Source organism: Protopterus annectens, chromosome 4.part1, assembly GCF_019279795.1.
Source record: "Protopterus annectens isolate FY-2018-M chromosome 4.part1, PAN1.0, whole genome shotgun sequence".
Lineage (NCBI taxonomy): Eukaryota > Metazoa > Chordata > Ceratodontiformes > Protopteridae > Protopterus > Protopterus annectens.
In genome coordinates this window covers 764,001,226-764,024,087 of record NC_056734.1, presented here as the reverse complement: position 1 = coordinate 764,024,087, position 22,862 = coordinate 764,001,226, and the positions used below count along the sequence as shown (strand labels likewise).

Here is a 22,862-nt window from a genome sequence, read left to right as displayed (position 1 = left end):
ATGGATTTTAGAAAGCCTTCATGCTTTTTTTCTTAAAAGGTGTTAAAACATTGGATCCTCTTATCCAAGTAGCTATGGTATTTTCCTAAACGGATCAGTTTTAAAAGTTCTCTTGAAACCCAACTTCATTTTTAACTAGCTTACAATTTCTGATAACTTGTCCTCCACTGTTTCACTAATCCAGAGATTTTGCATATTTTATTCTGCTTTCATTGTACACTACTTAAATCATAAGCCTTTTAAGAAATTTGAAATTCACTTAAAAAGGAAGAAAATATTTGAGAGACTTTAAAGGTAAGAATTTAAGCTCTTGTGATTAATCTACCATGGTAATATTTTCTTAGATATATATATATATATATATATATATATATATATATATATATATATATATATATATATATATATACTTAGTTTTCACTTTCTTCAAATAGGTCTACGAATATAGTTATTCCCTCTACACAAGTCCTTGGAAAGATCTGAGTTCACATCTAATGCTGGCTTTTTTACCATTTTGTCGGAAAATCCAATACAATTATAGGAAACAGAAAGATACATGTGAAAAGGACTATTGAAGTATAAGGCTTTTTACTATACTCAGTTTGATAAAGACTAGTATAAGATGATTTGTTCTGATATAATAAGTGTCCAGGCTGTTCCAGAAATACATCTAAATATCTAAATTAGTGCTTGCTTTAACATCATTTTGAATTCTATTCCATGCATCAGCTGGTCTCTCAGATAGCCAATTAGTACGCTTCTCATTCGTACAGAGTCTTCTACATAGGTTGTCTAATGATTCTCTGTTGCTTTTTGATAACCCCAAATATTTTCCAGGACAATGAATTAAACTGCTTCTAAATGAAGAAAACCAGAGAACCTTCTGTAAATTTAAAAAACATACTGGATAAATGTATGAGAAGTAGGAAATACATGTAGGGTATAATGGTTTGCAAGCTTATTGATAAGCTATAAACCTGATTCTGCATTTTTGAACAACTAAATATTGTATCGTATTGTTTTCATGTACTACAAGTTGTGCCACAGCCTACAATACTGCTGAAAGAGTCCCTTGTATCAGTGGACCTACCTGATTAACAAATAAATGAATGGATGAATGAATGAACAAATAAAATTCTAAGGTAGGGGACATGACCTATATATACCATTCTTTGGATACAGTCTCAGTTTGAAAGCTTGATTTCAGTTGTCTGCACAAATGCCTGTCTTTGATAGTGACAATTTTACTGCAGAGGGTTCACATAGAGAGTATAGGCCTTCTGTACTGGGTAATCCCGGAGGATTCAACATGGTGGAATTCAGCATAATTCATGATAAGGCAGAGACTAGACAATGTAGCCTAATTATCAGTATGCAATGCAACATGACACTGAGAGAGGCGATGTAAACAGCAGTGCAGATACAGGACTTTGAAGGAGAATCTAACTGTTATTCTGTAGACTTGGCTGAGGCCACCAGGTGACATAACTCTGGCCAGAGGAGCCTGGTGCAGCTTCTGCTGCTCAAGTAGTGCTGTTAGTCTTCCCTGCTGCTTTGTTGTCATGACAAATCAGAATAAAATCAAGAGCAGTGTACAATGAGGGGTTATATAATACAGCAAGGCGTGACTGAAGATGATGGGGAGGAATTGTTTATGAGTGTATCAGATGTTACTGTTGTGCTGGCAGAGTATAAACTTCTTCTTTAAAACATCACTGAATGTCTTGATTTAGAAATCTGTGGTGAGAGGACCCTATTAGAGATAATACAAGTAAAAACACTGATGCTAAATTTAATGTAATTAAAACATACATAAAATGATTGTGTTATCATGATATCAGGTCCCTCTTTTTCTGCTGTCTGTGCAGTGTTAGCATTTTGAGTGCCCCCATCAAGTGTCAAGTTGGGGGCCCCCAGACACTTTCAGTCGCTCTATCACTTTTCACTGCCATCCCTTCTAAGTACCCTTTTAGTTAACACAGCAGAATTTTTGTAGTAGTATGTGGGAACCTTCCTGGAATATAGGGAATTAATTTGGCAGATTAGATTGGATGCATTCATGTGGGTGGGCATGAATGATCATATTATTAAGCCAGTACTGAAATTACTGGCATAAATCAATTACAAGAACTGCACCAACAATGCTCTTATAATTTGACAGGCCTGTATATCATATGGCATTGGCCCATTTCACAGAGGAACACTGACAGTGACTGGCATTTAGTAGCAATGATGACACATTACAACAACCCTATGTACAAATGTGGCTTAGGGTGAATGGCATTCTAGGCAAAGAACTCCATGGCACCCATGCTACTACATACTGATCACCCCCCCCCCCGCACGCATCCTCCAGTGCCAACCCTGTTCTCTATCCATTATTGGCTCCCCACACCTTGTAAATTACTTTTTATACATTTTCTCACATTTTACTTTACTCTTCAACCTTTTTTAAGAAGCCACTGCCTTCTCTATGGCCTGAGATGTATTTTAATATATTTTTCCATTATATACAACCTTTTTCATTCAAGGACAACTTTGTAATGTAATTATATGTACTTTTAAGTGAATTAGTATAATATTTAAGATGTTTTTGAGCTTGATTCTTTATTCCACCATTATAGTTGCCTTTGCCCAGAATTGTTAAGCAAATAAATTATGAGTTATAGTATCTGGTGCCTTGCCAGTATATATATATATATATATATATATATATATATATATATATATATATATATATATATAATAAATCCAGTGTTGCTATTCAAGTTTACTTTTCCTTCCAGCCTTTCAATGTTTTTATCTGGCCAAGATAGCATAGTAATAATTGTGAAGGAAAAAAGTTTAATAAGCAGGGATTCTAGCTGGCCAGACTCCCCAGACGTCATTGAGTTATAGATGCTCTGATGTGCATTTTAGAGAGGTTTCTCAACCTTTTTATACTGTGATGACCTGATGAAAAATCCTGAGTAAGAAAAAAATTAAAGTCTTATTTTTTTCTTTATGAGAAGACACATGTGGTGCCTAAGACTTAATGTTCAAAGCTGACAAAATAGTAGCTTGCAAAAAGCTAACAAGATAAAGGTTTGCGATGATACATAAATCCTATCTGGGAATACTATCTGTGTCCCTCCCCCCAAAAAAGACATCAGTCACTGTCCATGCATTCCCTTAGTGTTAAGATGGGGATGAAACAGAGGTTCAAAGAATACAAGTGACTGCTGCTATACATAAATGTAGCATACTTCCATACTACTCATCCCTGTCCCCAAAGGCAACCACCTGTATACTTGCCTGATCTGTAAATGTGGCAAAAGTGAAAAAAAAATGATCACAGTAATGTATTCCAACTTGCGGCTCATAGACAGTACAATGCCCCTACACAAGCTGTAGTAACCTTCTTTGCTTACCTCTGAGGCCTGTGAGAAAAGTAAAAGAAACAATAACCACACTGAATTCTTAAGCAAATAAATTATGAGCTATAGTATCTGGTGTCTTGCAGTATATATAAAACTCCCTCAAAAAGAAAACAATCGCTGAAGATTGGGAGACTCTCTTCTTCTTAAAATTTCAGGTAGGCACAGAGTTTGGTCACTCTGGACTGTCAATCTCTAGTGTTTAACAAACTCATTCAATGATTATTGAGTTTATCCTAACAGGGTCATAGCACAACCCTGTTCAGTGTACAACACAGAATCTGAGAATGTTTTGTTTTCATTATCCCATCACCGGCAGCAGTAGCTTTAGTGGAGCCCCTCCCATAGTCAAGAATGATTGCCCCTCCCCTCAACATTCACAGGTATTTTAGATGCCAAAAGCCAACAATGATGTTAGTTTTAATGGAGAGAATGTCCAAATGCAGGATTTAACTAAATCAAGGGCACTATGTCATGCAACTTGGACAATTGGATGGGGAACAGGAAATTCATCCCTGGCTTGGCACCTATGTCTCTAATGGACACAAGCAGCCTGTAAATGATTCATCTCCCAGGCCCCTGCTTGAATTTGTTTCATCTCCAAGTCCCTGCCTTATAGTTATCGAGGGTATCAGAACTTGTCAGAGATTTGCAATGCATGGCTAGGCTTAAAAAGGCCCTTGTGGTTGTGAGCCTAGTAAACACTTATGAACCTATGTCAGTGTTAAAACATTTAGTGAAATTACAAAGTCTGCTACCTGAGAAAACACTGTTACTATAATCAGACACTCCTATGAATTTTAGAGAAGAAGAAGTGGTGCCAGTCCTTAGATCCTTTATTCTATAAGTTATTATCCACCCAGTTTACAAAATACACAGCATTGCTGGTCTGGCTTTTGTTGATTTGACAAACATGTAACAAAATATCAAAATAAGATAACTCATTATTTTTATAACTTTCACTAAAAATATGGCTCTTAGGTATAGTCAATACATGCCTTAATTCTTTATTTGTAGACCCATCCTGGCCAGAAACGTTGGTATAATTAAGCTCAATAATTTATTCAGCAGTTACTTCAAAAATGAATACCTCTGCCCCATTCTCTTTCACATTTAAAAAAGAGCTTTTAAATTGATGGGACATAATAAAGTAGTTTGTAGATAGTGTAGCAATTCCATTTCCTTCCTTCTAAACTAAATTGTTTACTTTAAAACAATCACCCAGGGGAGCTGGTTCTTTCCCTTTACTGGTGCATTTAAAGAAAGCATGTTTATTCTGTCTCATCTTCACAAAATATTCATCATATTTGAGTTGATCATAATTTGGACCAACCATATGAACTGAAACCTCTGGTTATGTCCTAAGCATATGTGAAGCCATCTAAAGCAGTAAAAGTCAAGGTGTGAAATACTGATCTATTTATTTTATTCATCTGCTACAAGGAAGACCATTGGGTACAAGTGACTCATGTTTGGGGTGGGGTGGGGGGTTGATTGATCACCTAACGATGTATAAGGCTAGTAAACTTGTTCAGTCATTTAGTTTGATAGAAAATTTGAGGTGACTAGGTGCAACATATTTTCATCTAAATACCAACATAAAGTAGAGCACATTTTATTTCAAATTCAGGTTCCAATGTAAAGAAAAACAGACTGAATAGGAAACCATAACTTATTTCTAAACAGAACTCTGGATATGTTTCCATCTCCCTCATATAGTGTGATGTACCTCACAATTTAAGAAAAGAGGCACTTTCAGGATGTGGATTAAATATGTATTATGACTGTGTGATGCCCTAAATATTTTCCTTGCACGATTTAGCTTAGATTCTCACACTGATTATTTGAGATCATGTATGTTTGTTCTGTTATCCTCATAAATCCCCTTTGAGTAATTTAGATGAACCAGGACAGTAACTCGGTCAAGTCAGATATACTGAGCTATTACAGGGAGCAGCATATAAATTAAATGTCATGATTAGGTAATGGGCATCATTGCCTGGCATAGCAGTACACTAACAAAAATGTGATATAACTGTGTCCTTTATTTATAAGAAAGTGATAGCAAACTAGAGGATAAAGTGCATAATGTGACCAATATATAAGGCATTCTTGTACATCAACTACATTTTATACAATATTATACCAGTACATTTTTCACTCATTTTTAATGCCATGTGCACATTCTCCTAGAATAGATAATAACAGAATTAGCATAAACAACCGGAAGTATGAAATGGCTAAATATAAGAGCACAGGGCAGTTGGTCGCGGACAGAACCCATTTTGCAGGCTGTCCTCGTAGAAGCATGTGAACTGTGTTCTCAGGCACAACACATTGAAAGACGAAGAGGGTTAAAGAAAGGTTGGCTTGTAATGTTTCTCTTCCAGCCTTCCTTCTTTCCTTCCTTCCTGTCCTCCTACAGATGTTTCATGGCTTAAGACAAACATAGACTTCGTATCACCATCTCAAAAGGAGGAAGAGGTAACTCCTAATAGACTTCAAAAGTATAACAGAGTTGAAGAGTTTACACTATAACTACATTTTTGTCTATCTATTTAATATAATGTAAGATGGTGAATGGAAATGTAATATAAAACAAAGTAGTAGGTAGTGTTGTGATGCAAGAAACTGTAATGCATCTGTAACATGAGGTACTATAATGTAATATGAGGCAATGTAATGTAATGCAGTATAGGTTCATAGGTAAATACTAGGCTAACTGATCTAGCAAAACTAATTCCCCTTTTTGTGCTTGAATTAACCTATCCCGTTTGGTTAAAGATTGTCCTTACCATCACATAGTCAATAATTATATACTATCTCTAATGAGAATAATTGAGACCTTACCATATAAAATTTGAGGGGACCCATGCATGGGATAAAGCATTTAGCTGCCTCTGTCCATTAGTACAGGAGATAGTCGGGGTTAATTTTCTGTTCCCATCTATAGATCCAAGTCGCCCTTGAATATGGACAGGGATGAATTTTGTTTTATGTGGATGGGGAGTCAGTCCAGAGGAGCAGTATCCTCTGTGAGATATAAATGTCCATCCAAACCATTCTGTTGATACCACAGAAGAGGTTTAAATCCCAGATTGAGTATTTCTGATTGAGTATTTCTGATGGCATTTGACTTGCTGATGTGTAGTAAATCTTCCAGTATTGGGCCGGAGGATGCCTTGTATGCAAGAGACAGGTCACCTCTTAGCAGTCTGTAGGATACCAAGTATAGTGACATGGCTTTGAGATGGTCCATATAGGACATTTTATTTAGGCCTTGTATTCTTTTAGTAAGATATATCTGTGGGTATTCCTGTTGTTATATCTGTCTGGATGGATACATGTAAAAGGGGACTTTATATTCAATGACTGGCCTAATGAGGGCTGAGTAAAGATAGACAATGACATCCCTAGATGTAGACACAATCCTTTAGTTTATAAGTTGTACAATATAGAAGGACTTTCTTATAACACTGGAACATGTTGGTCAAAAGTTAGGCAATCTCCCCACAAGTTCTCAAATCCCAAAAAACTGGGTCAACTCTCAGGGCATATTGTCAATGTGGTAGTTCCCTGGGGCAGATGACATTCCAAAGGATACAATAATACATTTTTGGCAGCATTAGTTCCATGATTTTGGCAGCAGTTATTTATTTGAGACAAACCTCTTCTAACATGCCAAAGTTATTTGGTGATTCAATGACTATTCCTAGCTTGTAGACATCTGCAAACTTTGGTATTGACTTTTATTTCAGAAAAGTAGATGACAAACAGGAGAGGTACCAGCACAGAGCCATAAGGGAATCCACAGGTGACTGGTCTCTTGGTGGAGAGAACTTCCCCTATTTTGATTTTCTGTGTCCTATCTGTGAGGCAGTCAGCAGTCCAGCCAACATGATGTGATATAATATGAGGTACTATAATGTTAGCCAGTGTAATGCAATGCAAGATTATGTAATATCAGGCAGTGCAATGTAATCTGAGGTCCTATAATGTGAAGTAGTCTAGTGTAGTGTAATATTGAGTTCTGTAACGTGAGGCAGTGTAATGCAATGTAATATGATGTATTATAATGTGAGGCAGTGTAATGTAATATATGGTAGTATAATATGAGACAGTCTAATGTAATATGAGTTACTGTAATGTGAAGCAGTGTAAAATAATATGAGGCAGTATAATGTGAGGCATTGTAATATAAGATGAGGTACTGTAATGTGAGGCAGTATAATGTAATATGTAATAATATAATATGAGCTACTTGAACGTGAGGCAGTGTAAAATAATATGAAGCAGTATAATGTGAGGCATTGTAATGTAATATGTGGTTGTAACTCATAATGTAATATGAGTTACTGTAATGTGAGCCAGTGTAAAATAATACAAAGCAGTATAATGTGAAGCATTGCAATATAAGATGAGATACTGTAATGTGAGGCAGTGTAATGTAATATGTAATACTATAATATGAGACAGTGTAATGTAATATGAGTTACTGTAATGTGAGGCAATGTAAAATAATATGAGACAGTATAATGTGAGGCAGTATAATGTGAGGCATTGTAATGCAATTTGTGGTTATAACTCATAATGTAATATGAGTTACTGTAATGTGAGACACTGTAAAATAATATGAAGCAGTATAATGTAAGGCATTGTAATATAAGATGAGGTACTGTAATGTGAAGCAGTATAATTTAATATGTAATAATATAATATGAAACAGTGTAATATAATATGAGTTACTGTAATGTGAGGCAGTCTAAAATAATATAAGGCAGTTTAGTATGAGGCATTGTAATGAAATATGTGGTTGTAATTCATAATGTAATATGAGTTACAGTAATGTGAGCCAGTGTAAGATAATATGAAGCAGTATAATGTGAGGCACTGAAATATAAGATGAGGTGCTGCAATGTGAGGCAGTATAATGTAATATGTAATAATATAATATGAGCTACTTGAACGTGAGGCAGTGTAAAATAATATGAAGCAGTATAATGTGAGGCATTGTAATATAAGATGAGGTACTGTAATGTGAGGCAGTATAATGTAATATGTAATAATATAATATGAGCTACTTGAACGTGAGGCAGTGTAAAATAATATGAAGCAGTATAATGTAAGGCATTGTAATGTAATATGTGGTTGTAACTCATAATGTAATATGAGTTACTGTAATGTGAGCCAGTGTAAAATAATACGAAGCAGTATAATGTGAAGCATTGCAATATAAGATGAGATACTGTAATGTGAGGCAGTGTAATGTAATATGTAATAATATAATATGAGACAGTGTAATGTAATATGAGTTACTGTAATGTGAGGCAGTGTAAGATAATATGAAGCAGTATAATGTGAGGCATTGTAATGCAATTTGTGGTTATAACTCATAATGTAATATGAGTTACTGTAATGTGAGACAGTGTAAAATAATATGAAGCAGTATAATTTGAAGCATTGCAATATAAGATGAGATACTGCAATGTGAGGCAGTGTAATGTAATATGTAATAATATAATATGAGACAGTGTAATGTAATATGAGTTACTGTAATGTGAGGCAGTGTAAAATAATATGAGACACTATAATGTGAGGCAGTATAATGTGAGGCATTGTAATGCAATTTGTGGTTATAACTCATAATGTAATATGAGTTACTGTAATGTGAGACAGTGTAAAATAATATGAAGCAGTATAATGTAAGGCATTGTAATATAAGATGAGGTACTGTAATGTGAAGCAGTATAATTTAATATGTAATAATATAATATGAAACAGTGTAATATAATATGAGTTACTGTAATGTGAGGCAGTCTAAAATAATATAAGGCAGTTTAGTATGAGGCATTGTAATGAAATATGTGGTTGTAATTCATAATGTAATATGAGTTACAGTAATGTGAGCCAGTGTAAGATAATATGAAGCAGTATAATGTGAGGCACTGAAATATAAGATGAGGTGCTGCAATGTGAGGTAGTGTAAAGTAATATGTGGGAGTATAATATAAGACAGTGTAATGTCATGTGAGTTACTGTAATGTGAAGCAGTGTAAAATAATATCAGGCAGTATAATGTGAGGCACTGTAATATGAGATGAGGTACTCTAATGTGAGGCAGTATAAAGTAATATGTGGGAGTATAATATGAGACAGTGTAATGTAATACGAACTACTGTAATGTGAGGCAGTATAATGGTCGGCAATGTAATATGAAAAGAGGTACTGTAATGTGAGGCAGTGTAATCTCTGTGTATTAATGCCAAAAACACACTACTTATGCCTCCATTAGATGTCAAGAAGGCTGTGTGTTACTAATATATTTTTATCCTCATTGTCTTCGGCTGTTAACTTATACTAAATGAGCTGCTGGTACACCTTGCTTATTGAAATATAACATGAAGTGCATGGAAGAATACAAAATACTGTAGAAAAGTGAAATGGTATTGGATTCTTTCCTAAAATTGTATCATTGCTAGAGAGACACAATATGTTAAGGGGCTGAATAGTATAATAAAGCAATAATCCATGACTGTGCTTAGGTATATCAGAATTTACCCACGGTTGGTGTGGTTTGGTCATGAGGATGAAGCCTGAGTGATTAAACAATTCTAACCATGGGTAAATCCTGATATATCCACAAACAAGAGTAGATTATCGCTTTATATAATAACATTACTTAAAAAGAAGAAAATTATTTACCTTTTTTAAATAATGCGATTGTAAAGGGCATTTCAGTCTTCCTCTGTGTTGTCTTCCCTATACTGATGTACTACATATGGTTATGAGACTTACACTCCCATTCTTGCACTGTGTATCAGTGCAGGACAAGTGACAGAGAAAACAGAATCTCTGTTTCTGTCTGTTTTTTTTTTTTTTTTTTTATGTTTCTATTATAGTTTTGCAGAATGCACCTGCTTTTTCTCATATTTTGATGTGTCTTCCAGTTTATTCCAATAGAAAAGTCTGGCTGCTCACAGGCATTTTAAAAGCTGGATATTTTTCTCTCGGTATATGTTCAATATACAATGGGCATGCTGGTTGGGCTGCCCAATTATTTTTGAATGGCAGTGAGCCATTATTGTATATGGGATATTCACATACACATGATGTATAAGACAAGTTTTTGGCACATTTATTGTATTGGACTCTTGAGGCTTTTTGAAAGTAAAGTTAGCATTTTAAATCACCTCTACCCCCCCCCCATCTCACTGTAAGCAGTAAAAGTGGCATTGAATTCTCAATTATTTTGAAACATATGTTCCGCCTTGAGTCCTAAAATACCATATCTAAATGTTATCACACTAAAACTAAATTTCATACTGGGGACTTGCTAACTACATTGACACAATGCCACCATGCCAGAACTGGGCAGCATAATATCAGCAGCCACTCTGTTACCCAGGATTCCTAAATATGAACTCTGGTTGCACTAAGTTTATATCTGCACTGACAGCTGTGTATCTGCTCCAGTGTCTTCACTCCCGCACACAGTTTCAGAGCATGTATTTACCCTTATGTACTGATTGCTCTTACTTAAATTGTCAGCCAAGTTGCATTATATTGCTCCCTGATGATACGCTTCTCAGCAAGGTTCACTGTCTTTTCTTCTTAGCATACCATTTCTTATCCATTTGTCTATACTTGTCTGTCAATCTACAGTAACAATTGTGAAAACCAAGACTAATTTACTGGAGATGGATGTCTATTCTTCTGATCTAAAAGAATCAATCAAAGTGCATTATTTGTGCTTAAACAGTGTGACAATCAGGTGTAGATTTCAATATACGCTTTCTTCTGAAAATATTTTATTTTGACATAGTCATAATATGGACATGGGAGCAATCAGGCTTACACAATGCACATCATGGCTTGCATGTTTTAAGTAATAATTCATTTAGTCTCAACTATAAGATATTCAAGAATGTAAATTAAAAAAAATAGTGGGCATTTTATCATTCTATTTGGGTATACACTTTTTAAATCCTTGTCATTATATGACATATTTTTTCTTTCAGTGGTGAAAACCTACACTGTCAAGAAATATGCATTATTGGGGGTTGAAGAGGGGAAACACTTTTTGCAGGGGCTGCACTCTGAAAGCTGGCATAAAATTCCAAAAATATTTGCTGTATTCCTGATATGAGGCATTTATGATCTATAATATTATAAAAAGTAAATATCATATAAAACAAACGGTACAAAAGGGAAAAGGAGAACCAATAAAATGCCTAGAAACATATTGCTGTACAAGTAGTAGGCAAGTTCAGAAAATAAAACTTCATGAGCAAACAACTGGAATAACACACTAAGATGGCATATTAGACGTACACACATTGATGCTTTTGCTGTTTTTAAACAGAATCTTGTTATGGGAACTACTAGACTAGAAGTTTAATGCACAAAAGCAGTGTTTCATAAAAAGTGGTATGAGACAACTGATAAACATCTTGGGCTATTAAAAGTTTGCTGAATTGTACAAAAGTGCTACATTTATATTTACCTCTCTCTTACCACCGTTCCATAAGATGGTCTTTTTATCTATGTCAAGCTTTGGTAGGCCAGTGTCGGTACCAGCAAAATAACCAACATTGATGAAGTCAATGGATACGTCTGATTTTTTCTGCCAGTTTATTAAGTCATAAGATGGCAGGGGATCTCCATTTTCATCAAAGTGCACTTCCTCACCAAGGCTGTCAAATTTAACATTTTTTAAATAATGCAAAAGCTATATTGATAGGAACAAGTAAAATATAATTAGAAATATTCAGCATGTTTGCAGTGATATATTTGCAAACCATACCTTTACCTTTCAACCTCTGAACATTAAAAATCATAGCACTGACCTCTAAATATTATGGCAGTGGGTCAGGACAATGAACACTTTATTATTTTTCAGAACAGAAAATCTTGCAGTACAAGAACATATATAGTTACCGATAAATGATCTTTGTATAAGCTTATTGTATTTATTTAATAAGGTGTGTACCTTTTGACAGGTTTGATTTTATGAGGAATCCCGTAAGTCTAGTCTAGGAGGAGCAAAGCCAAATCTAAGAGTCAAAATCACAGATGTTGAGTGGTATGTTACAGTCTACTAAACACAAAAGAACAAACAAAAGCACAAATATACATAAATGACACAATATGTTTTCCCAAAATGCTACCAATATACCAAGACACATGTGTATCAGGACTCATGTTTTTTGGATTTTCCATGCTTGAAAAATCTTATCAATCCAATATGAACCTGTAGAGAAAAAAAAAAATTTTTCTGTGTCTGTGGACATTACTTTCTGGTAGCAGACCTGATTATAGCAGTGTGTGTGTGTGTGTGTGTGTGTGTGTGTGTGTGTGTGTGTGTGTGTGTGTGTGTGTGTGTGTGTGTGTGTACATATATATATATATATATATATATATATATATATATATATATATGTGTGTGTGTGTGTGTGTGCGTATTTTATTTATTTACATTTTTTGACAAGCTGCTAATCTGGTGGTCAGAACTTCCCTTAAAATATGCAAGCAATAAAACCCAACAGAGTGTGTGTTATTGTGGAAATAATGCCCACCCAGAGGTGTTCTGAGGCCCAACACTGTCTTCATTGCACTTAAAGAATGAGCTGTCTGTAAAATTGTGTTTGACTTAGTTATTTATTTATTTTTATTACTATATTATTTTTTATTGTAAGATTTAATATGAAGGTACTTCACCATAGTTAGCTGAAAACACTGTATGCCATGAGCCTGAGAAACGAAAGTCTTAATTACCCAAGCTCGTGCTTTAATGGGTGTCAGTCTCTCCCTTATGAACCAAGTCTTGTGCACTGTTCAGCATGAATTTTTCAAACACTGTAGTTTATTTAATAAGGTTTTATTAGATGCTTACAATATTTGAAATGCTGTCTCCATTAACAGTTCTGATAAACAATTTAAGTTGCTTTACATTATTTTGATTGTCCTGAACAATGTAAACTGATATAGTCTCTAGGTGACCTGCATTCTGTACTCAGGCTCGAGTGTTTGTCATCTTTTCTGAAGTAACAGGTCGAACATGAACTTACTAACCTTAACTGCCTGCTATCCTGAACACAGCATATTATATTCTTTTTCTCAGTAATTTTCCTCTATTGACTATATCCACCCCCTAGCCTTGATCCTCAGGCTATGTCTTGTTTTTAAGCTTAACTTATCTCTTGATTCTTTACTTGAGAAAAGTACATAACAAGAACTCTTTGCAATCTTCCCTTGATAAACTGTTATTTTTCAGCAAGGTCAGTGAAAGATTCTTTGTTTCTGCTTTCTAAGATGTATGCATAAATGAGACAACATTTTACCTTATTTTATTTTTCAGCCTGTCTGTAAAATAAAAAACATTGATCTAAGAGTTACCCCTGAGGTCCCTTGATGAAAGTCTACTGGGACCTACCTCTGTAATTACTTTATGTTTATATTGTTAACTACTGTATTTAGCTTTTACACTACTTGATTTGGTAAACCTGCAATTTTAATTTTGACCACTAGGTGACACTTGATTATGTATGCCCTGTTTGGATTGAAGTCTTTTAACTTTATGATTTGAATAAACCTGCACTTTTAAATTTGACCACCAGGTGTCACTTGAACATTTATGGTCTGTTTGGATTGAGATCTTTTAACTTTATGATTTGATTTCATATTACCCAGATTTATAGTCTTTAGAGTATTCAACTGATTGATATATTTAAACTTGTACATTAACCCCCCCCCCCCTTTTCTGAAGGAAGGGGTCTTGAAAAAATTATTTGTATACTGTATCATGCTTTTTTTCTGAAACTGGCCCTTCTTTGCAACCGCGGTTTTCTTAACGTAGGGCTAGTCTGCAGAAATATTATGCACTCCTCTAGAATTTTTTTACTTTTACTTACATTTTTTTTTAAACTTATACAGGCCAAAATTTCTGAAAACCTAAATAACATAGTAGCTGATGGTTGTACTTTATTATTTGCTTAGCCAATAATTTTGGCATGTATGGCAAAAGTGCCCCTTGTTCTGTATTATACACATACAGCCTTACTCCAGGGACTGGACTGGTGACTTTGCATTGTGCCCTTTTATTAGCATTTTTCTGCATGTCTTGGATCTTACCAGATTTGCCTCAACTGTTGAGCCCACTCGGCTCATCTTTGTTATACCTTTTACCTTAATTTTCTTTTACTGCATTGGATATAGAGGAAATCCCCTCCTTGGCAGCTTCTTCTGCCACATATTGTATAGCCTATCAAGCATGATGGCTATTTTCTGAAGACTAATTGACATCTGTACTAAAAAGATAATTTTATAAATGGTCAAAGAATAATTACCATATTGTATTAACTTGTGACTATACATTTTATTTAAATTTATTTTATAATGCTTACTTAGCTTTTTTAACTTTTATGAATATTTATGAGCTATACTGCTGAAGTGCCCTTTTTATAGTTAGGCCTTTTAAACCTCTTCCTTTCATTTCTTGTTTGATTGTATTTAGTATCAGGTCCTTTAAAATAACATTTGCATCTTTAACAATTATAACCTGATAGCATTGCTTATTGCCTTGACTTTATTTACATTTTTCTGCATGAAATGCAGCTTTAACATTTATAAACTGGCAGTATTACTTGATGTGCTGACTTTTACATTTTTCTGAATAAAAATAAATATACATTTTTCTGCATTAAATAAACATAAGCTCTTGCAAGTCTGTAGACAAACACAACACTTATCAAGAATTCTGCTGCTATTTTTTTTCCAGGCTGATTGACTTTATTTAAAAATCCAAACTCCAAATTCTTGCTATTAACTGCAGTCACCTTTGACCTTTTAAACACTGATAGCATCAAAACTGTCATGAGTAATGAACTGTATGGCCTGGCGTCCTTTTTAGCAACATTAACCTGAGCTACAGCATACCTTTGATTATTCTTTGGGCTTGAACTTTGTACATTCGTTACATAATTTGCCAAGTCATTAGCCATAGTGGGCTGCCTTGTATTTGAAAAGTTAACAATATTTACATGCCTGTGTTTCCATGTCAAGTATTAACTGCTGGGATTTACTGCTGTAAAATCATATTAAAATCTGTTTCTGTCTCATCCCTAGAATGGACAGCTTTTTAAGGTCTTTGCTGTAGCAACGGCATTTATCTTGATAGTTGTAAATTAAAATAATGTAACACTGTGCATTTTTGCACCTATATACAATTAATTTTAAATGTTGAATTACTACTGCATTTTTACATTGACCCTTAGATTTTAACTTACTGTTCAGTGAGTGAAACTCCACCCACTGTCTCACCATAACTGTTTCTTTAGCTGATGTCATTTAACTTTTTATTAGTACTGAATGTTGCAAAAAGGTGCTATTACTGTCTACATTTTTGAATAAGTAGTAAACTGTAATGCATTAAATGGATAGCACTGTCTTTAATTTAACTTGCTAGACTAGCTGTAAGTTTTGCTGATATGCTTGGCAAACTGCCATTTCCATATGAAACATATACAATTTTAAACTGATTATATAATGTACTCTTTTATATATAGAATCTGAATTTTTAACTGTGCTGTCATTTTTACAATGAGCATTGACTTTAAATTTTACATTTTGTACTTTGTTTATATTTCAATGTGTTTATGCATTGTAACACTTTGATACAAAGCTTTTAAACAAAACAATAATACAAAAAAAATGTTGCCGCCTGTAACTGCAAATCCTTTATTTTGCTAATTAATTTGACTGTTAATTCTGATATACCTTATGGTTATCCTTGACTGACCACACTCAATATGCCTTCCTGAGCACTTTAGCTGTGTCAGCTGAACTGGAATTTATTTTATCTTTAACCCATAAATCTGCATGTTTATGCTGTAACAAAATATTTACAATCTGTACATTTGTACATATTTCTTTACTGAAATCTAAACCAATATATACAGAGCATTTACACTTTGAACTGTTAGCTGACGTAATCTTTGACCTTAAGAACACACATATCTTTTATACGTGCAGCTAAATTTGATTTGTCTGTAAACAATGAAATAACCTTAAACAATGGTAGATTAATGCTCTGATCTTTACAGATAGCTGTGGAATGCATTTTTTTTTTACTTAGCACTGGTCTGTTCTTCAGTTTGTCTGAAATATCCTTTATTTAAATATGTACTCTGATTTCTTTTATCTCTCTGTAGTGCAGCATTGCACTAATTGAAGTAATGTGAACTGAAGACATTGCTTGCATGTTATGTATATTGACTGTGTTGACACTTGTATGTCAAATTGCATGTGCTGAAGTATGTATGTTTAAACTGGCATTAGCCTGCTTGTGTGACGTAAACCTTTTTTGTAACATTTTTTAACTAATAACATTTAACTTTAAGAGAACAGTCTTAAACTTAAACCAGAAATTTACTGACATTTTAACTGTACCCACATTATTTGACATGTTAACATGCAAAAAAACTTTCAGTAACTTAAACTTTATTGAACTGTTAACTAAAAGGTGCATATAAAGTCTTTCATAACAGTATGGCTTGGAAGGAATGTAAGTTGTCTGTTGCCTATAAACCTTTTTGTTGCTTTTTGACCTTTATGATATCAGTCTAGAAACATGAAAGTCTGTGGAGAATGTCTTTTATGTTTTGAAGAAAACTGGTCTGTTGAAGTTGTGTGATTCTTTCCTGAAGGAAACACTAGGATGCTGCTTGAAAAGTCTGTTATGAAACAGTTGCTGTCACTTTAAACTTTTAATGAAACTTTGAAGTCATTCCCTTATGACTTGAAAAAATTACTTACTGTAGCTGTTTTGTTGAAGTTTGAATGAAACACGGAGTACTGCATTTTAATGAAAACAGTGTTAGTTATAGTCTATAGAACACATGAAGTTGAATGACACTGCTATTTTGTGGATTTCTGTAGAACACACGTAGTATAAACAGTTCTGGAAATGAAAAATAATTTCACTGAAACAGTGATGTGACTTGTCTGCTGACATACTTAAACAGTCACTGTGAACTTAAGAAAATATGCAGTACTGGAGAATGGATGGTTACAGCTGCTTGCTGGGTTGCGAGAAGTATATATCCCTCCCCAGACAGCAGTCCATGTTGAGTGCCATTGTAAGATTTGATATGAAGGTAATTCACCATAGTTAGCTGGAAACATTGTATGCCATGAGACTGAGAAACAAAAGTCTTAATACCCAAGCTCATGCTTTAATAGGTGTCAGTCTCTCCCTTATGAACTAAGTCTTGTGCACTGTTCAGCATGAATTTTTCAAACACTGTAGTTTATTTAATAAGGTTTTATTAGATGGTTACAATATTTGAAATGCTGTCTCCATTAATAGTTCAGATAAACAGTTCAAGTTGCTGTACATTATTTTGATTGTCCTGAACAACATACACTGACATAGTCTCTAGATGACCTGTTTTCTGTATTCAGGCTCGAGTGTTTGTCATCTTTTCTGAATTAACAGGTCAAAAATGAACTTACTAACTTTAACTGCCTGCTATCCTGAACACAGCATATTATATTCTCTTTCTCAGTAATTTTCCTCTATTGACTATATCCACCCCCTAGCCTTGAACCTCAGGCTACGTCTTGTTTTTAGCTTAACTTATCTCTTGATTCTTTCCTTGAGAAAAGTACATAACAAGAACTCTTTGCAATCTGCCTTTGACAAACTGTTATTTCAGCAAGGTCAGTGAAAGATTCTTTGTTTCTGCTTTCTAAAATGTATGCATAAATGAGACAACATTTTACCTTATTTTATTTTTTAGCCTGTCTGTAAAATAAAAAAACCTGATCTAGCATTATATATTTTTTATATAAAATAGTTCCTCTGCCTAATGTTTCTGACTTGCTTTAGTGTATGTTAATGGTGTCAGAGGAAGCATTTTATATCCAAAATATAACACTTTAAAAAATATCCAGATATTCACTTAATTTTTTGATTCCTTACTCCTAAAATATTTGGTTTGTTTCCAGCCATTGGAGACTTGATGTCACTAAATAATGACATACATTTGAGTTTCAGAGTTTTATTTCCTTCAGAAAAATTATGTTAATACAAATCCTGTTATTCAAGCAACTTTGTAATTTTATAAGAACAATAGCTAAAATCTTTTCCTATTTCTGTGCCTTTCCCCCTTTATTTAGGCTTTATCCATATTTCTTGAGATAGGAGTTTGAGAGATATGCAAACCTCTTTACTGCTGCTGACAGTGGCCGATCGACCTCACTCTTTCCCTCACATACACAAACACACACACACACACACACACACACACACACACACACACACACACACACACACACACACACGCAGAAAATGCATGCTAACACAAATCATATTATTTAAGCAAGTCTTATAAGAGCAATAATTAAATTCTGGTCCTATTTTTGAGCCTTGTTTCCCCTTTATCTTAGGGTGTACTCAGATTTCTTCAGCTGAAAGGTCAAGAGGTATGCAAACCTCTTTACTCTTGCTGTTGCCATTGGTCAATCTCACTCAGTCTCACACACACACACACACACACACACACACACACACACACACACACACACACACACACACACACCAGCTTCAGAAAATGCATGCTAACCACAGTTCTCAACTGTTCAGAGTTTTGCCTCATATTTTTGGTCTAGTCCTCATAAAATTTGTGGTTATCTGGCAAATCATTTGGGTTTGAAGTCACTAAATAATGACAGATATTTGAGTTTCAGACCCCATAACCATCTGAAAATGTATACTAATGCAAAACCTGTTATTCTATTAACTTTCCAAGTTAATAAAAGCAATATTTGCAATTGTCCCTATTTTTGGATCTTTGTCCCCCATTATTTTTGGCTTTGTCTAGATTTTTTGTGCTAAGAGGCTGAGAGGTATGATGCTAACACAAATCATAATATTCATGTAAGACTGAGATTTTATAACAGCAACATTTAAAATATGTTCCTATTTTGAGCCTTAGCCCCCCATTTATTTCAGGCTTATCCAGATATCTTGAGCTAAGAGGTTGAGAGGTAAGCAAACCCCTTTACTGCTGCTGCTGCAGGGATTACTCGATCACGCTCACTCTTCACTCACTCTCTCTCTTACACACACATGCATGCACGTGCGTGTGTGTGTGTGTGTGCGCACTTCTGCTTTCATGCACACTTTCACTCACACATGCTGACAGAAACATAACACACATATACATTCTCACACACAAACACATACACACATTTGTTTAGCTTAATTTTCTTTTCTTTTTTTGTTTTACACTCCATAAACAACAAAAGCACTGTTGTGACCATAAAATAATGGTGGCCACTTGCTATGGTGTCGTGAATTGTGAGACTCATTTTTCAGTGAACATTACCTGTAGATTAACATCCTGCTGGAGAACATTCATTCTCCAATCAGGGTGCGATCTACAAGTCACCCATTCTCTAATATGCAGTAATACAGGAACTCATGGACTTCAGGTAGCAATGTAAAGTTCCATGCCTTACTTGCAGTGGGAGGTAAACCTATAATCAAGGTAACATAAAGTCAAGCACCTGTATAGCAGCAGGCATGTCTACAATGCAATTAACATTTTAGATATTACCACCTTCAGAGGGAGTGTAAAGTGCAGATGAACAATGGTACTGTGTACATGTAACAGACATCTATAGGTGTTTCTATGTCAGGTGAATTACCTGGTGTGGCAGAGCAGTTAAAAAGATGAATATCTTGCAGCCAAGGAGTCAGTGCTAATCTTACATCTGACATGTTACAATTAGGGCAATGTTATTTCTCCAGGGAGGCTAGCATGTATACACAGATCAGTTGTAAGAGCACAGAATATGAGACATAAAGGTATTTGGGGGGGCTATGGCCACAATACATGTTTCATGTTGTAAGAGGATAGTGATAGACATTCATCACTCTGCATTACAAAAAAATGCATCCCAAACAATAGGAGGTGGAACATTAGAGTTTCTGGTGACAATGGGACATACGAGCCTGATACTGAGAAATGCAGGTTTTCTGGGTCTATGACAAGTGCTTGAGACACATTTGCTCAGGACACATGCCATTGCTGCCACTTGCTCATTTCAACAAGTGCTCTAACTCCCAATAACTTGTCTTCTGTAACTTAACTATCCCTAACATAACTCTGATACTAACCCTAAAAACTCCCACACAGTGCCTAACCCTAAAGTCCCCCATCCCCCCAAACCTAAAATTCCCATCTCCCTTCCTAACCATAAAGTTTCTACAGCTCCCTAAACCTAAAATCTCCCTTTCCCATACAATTTGAGATCACTCTCTAAACTTAGATCCTGTTCCCCCAACCCTAAAGTTTGCTCTACACTCCCTGCTCCCCTAACTATGCCTAACAGCACCCTCCCATCTCCCCTTCCCCACTTACCTAGTCGACCACGTGCACCATTCATCTCCTAGGATGCATGCAGATGGTACAGCAGCTGCACTGCTGAACTCACATTTGAGTTTGAGCATGAGCAGCTGAGCAGATGAGGTTATAGTTGCTCAAGCCCATGGCTACAGGTTATTGGAATTTGAGCAGCTGGGGCTCAGGCAGCTATACACACCCGTTTATACCTGTATTCGATAACATGCATTGCACTTGCCTACGCACTGACATTCATGTGCCATCTTTAAAGGCACAACTGTGTTTACTGTCCTGATCTTGATGTGCACACATCACTAATAAACACAGGCAGGTAAGAACACTGTTACAGTCATCACCAGGGCATAGCATCACATGTATCTATTCAATTTAGATGAGATATATATCACACATGGTGATGATGTGCATTTGGACAGCATGGTCATACCTGCAGTGGGCATTCTAATTTGGCCTTAAGATACAACTAAAGTTCAGGTGGATGGTAAGAGAATACTAGGAGGATTGTGGTTCCTTCAGCTCCCTTCTGATTGTGCAAATCAGTACATAAGGCAAGCCACTAATAAATATACATGTATTATATCTGACATATACTGCATATAGAAACATGTTCACATTACTAACCATGACATGTAGGTCCCACAGGAACTGGCTATTACCCAATAGCAGAGATGTCTGACATGGCACTGGTGCACTCTGACAGGACATGGATGTGGAGCAATTTACATTCCCCCATGCATCCGTCATTGATGGGGAGAGTACTGCAGAAGGAGAGGTGACAGATTTTAAGCATTATTAAATAAAGTCCTTCCAGCAATTGTGTGGACTTCTACTCAATGACATAGTGCACCTTTACATATTGAATACTAAAAAAAAAAAAAGGTAGACACCAAAGAGCTATGTTTAATACTTCACAGTGCAGACACAATGTGCTGGGCTGGTGGCCTACAAATCAGCTAAAAGGATGAGCTTCCTCTGCATACTACACAATGGAATGGCTGAAACCAGCTAGCCTTACTGCATATTAGGACATGGTGCCAGGAAGATATACATGTTCACAGGAAAAGATTAGACAGGAGAGTGAAATGCAGATGAAGTGGCAGAGATGAAGGGGGAAAAATAAGATGTGCATTTGCAGACTGGGAGTTTTGATGAAGTAATGCCAAATGGAAAGTGATTGCAATGTTTGATGGAGGATATAGCACTTACAGACACAGGCTTGGGATCTAGAGAAGGCAGTGGAGGAAAACAGTAGGAGGAGGGGCACGGGGGGTAAGAAGCCTAACAGGAACAGGAAAGAAACAAGGAGATCAGAGTGGAGACGACAGTAATTACTAGTGAGGCTGATGGGAAGACAGAAAATAATATGGCATGATATGGGCACAGACAGCTAAGGAGGAGAGTAAAGGGAAGTTTAGGATGGTGAAACACAACAGAGATGAATTATATAGGGAAGGAGGGAGAAACAGGTGAGCGGAACAGAGGTGGGGACAGGTAGTTAATAAGGACAGCCAATAAATACTAACTAAAGGAGAAGTTGATCAGCACAGATTAAACACAGAAGATAAAAGTAGCATCAAAATAGGAATTGGAAGATTAAGGAGAGGGACTATGTATAATGATGTAGCTTCCAACGAAGAAGAACAAAATGTGAGAGAGTAAAGCTACAGCATAGGATGGATTGTTGGCTCATACCTAGTATCTTTGTGGGAAAGTCTATGATATTATCTGGAGACCCCCCCCCCCACATACCCTCATGGCAGAAGTGTACAGTAGGACTATCTAATTGAAGGTTACTGGTTCAGGGCTCAGTCTGAGCTATTTCATTGGTGCAGGGCTCAGTTTGAGCTATGTTATTGGTGCAGGGCTCAGTTTAAGCTTTTTCATTGCTTTGTTTGTATTAGCTGTTTTGCTCTTGTTTGTGCATAGCCTGGGCACCACTGTGCACCAATGTGCAAAGGGGCAACTCTTGACAGTTATAGACTCAAAAGATCCAATAGATAGATTTTTCTTTAGAAGCAGC

General features: G+C 35.5%; 1 protein-coding gene across 1 annotated transcript in view; it reads right to left on the bottom strand.

Moving 5' to 3' along the window:
* LOC122801410 (extracellular calcium-sensing receptor-like) overlaps window positions 1-22,862 on the bottom strand; it is a 108,015-nt gene that overhangs the window by 11,539 nt on the left and 73,614 nt on the right. Inside the window, exon 4 of the mRNA XM_044070925.1 lies at window positions 11,920-12,144. Coding sequence (XP_043926860.1) covers window positions 11,920-12,144 — 225 coding nt within the window. The remainder of the gene's footprint in view (window positions 1-11,919; window positions 12,145-22,862) is intronic.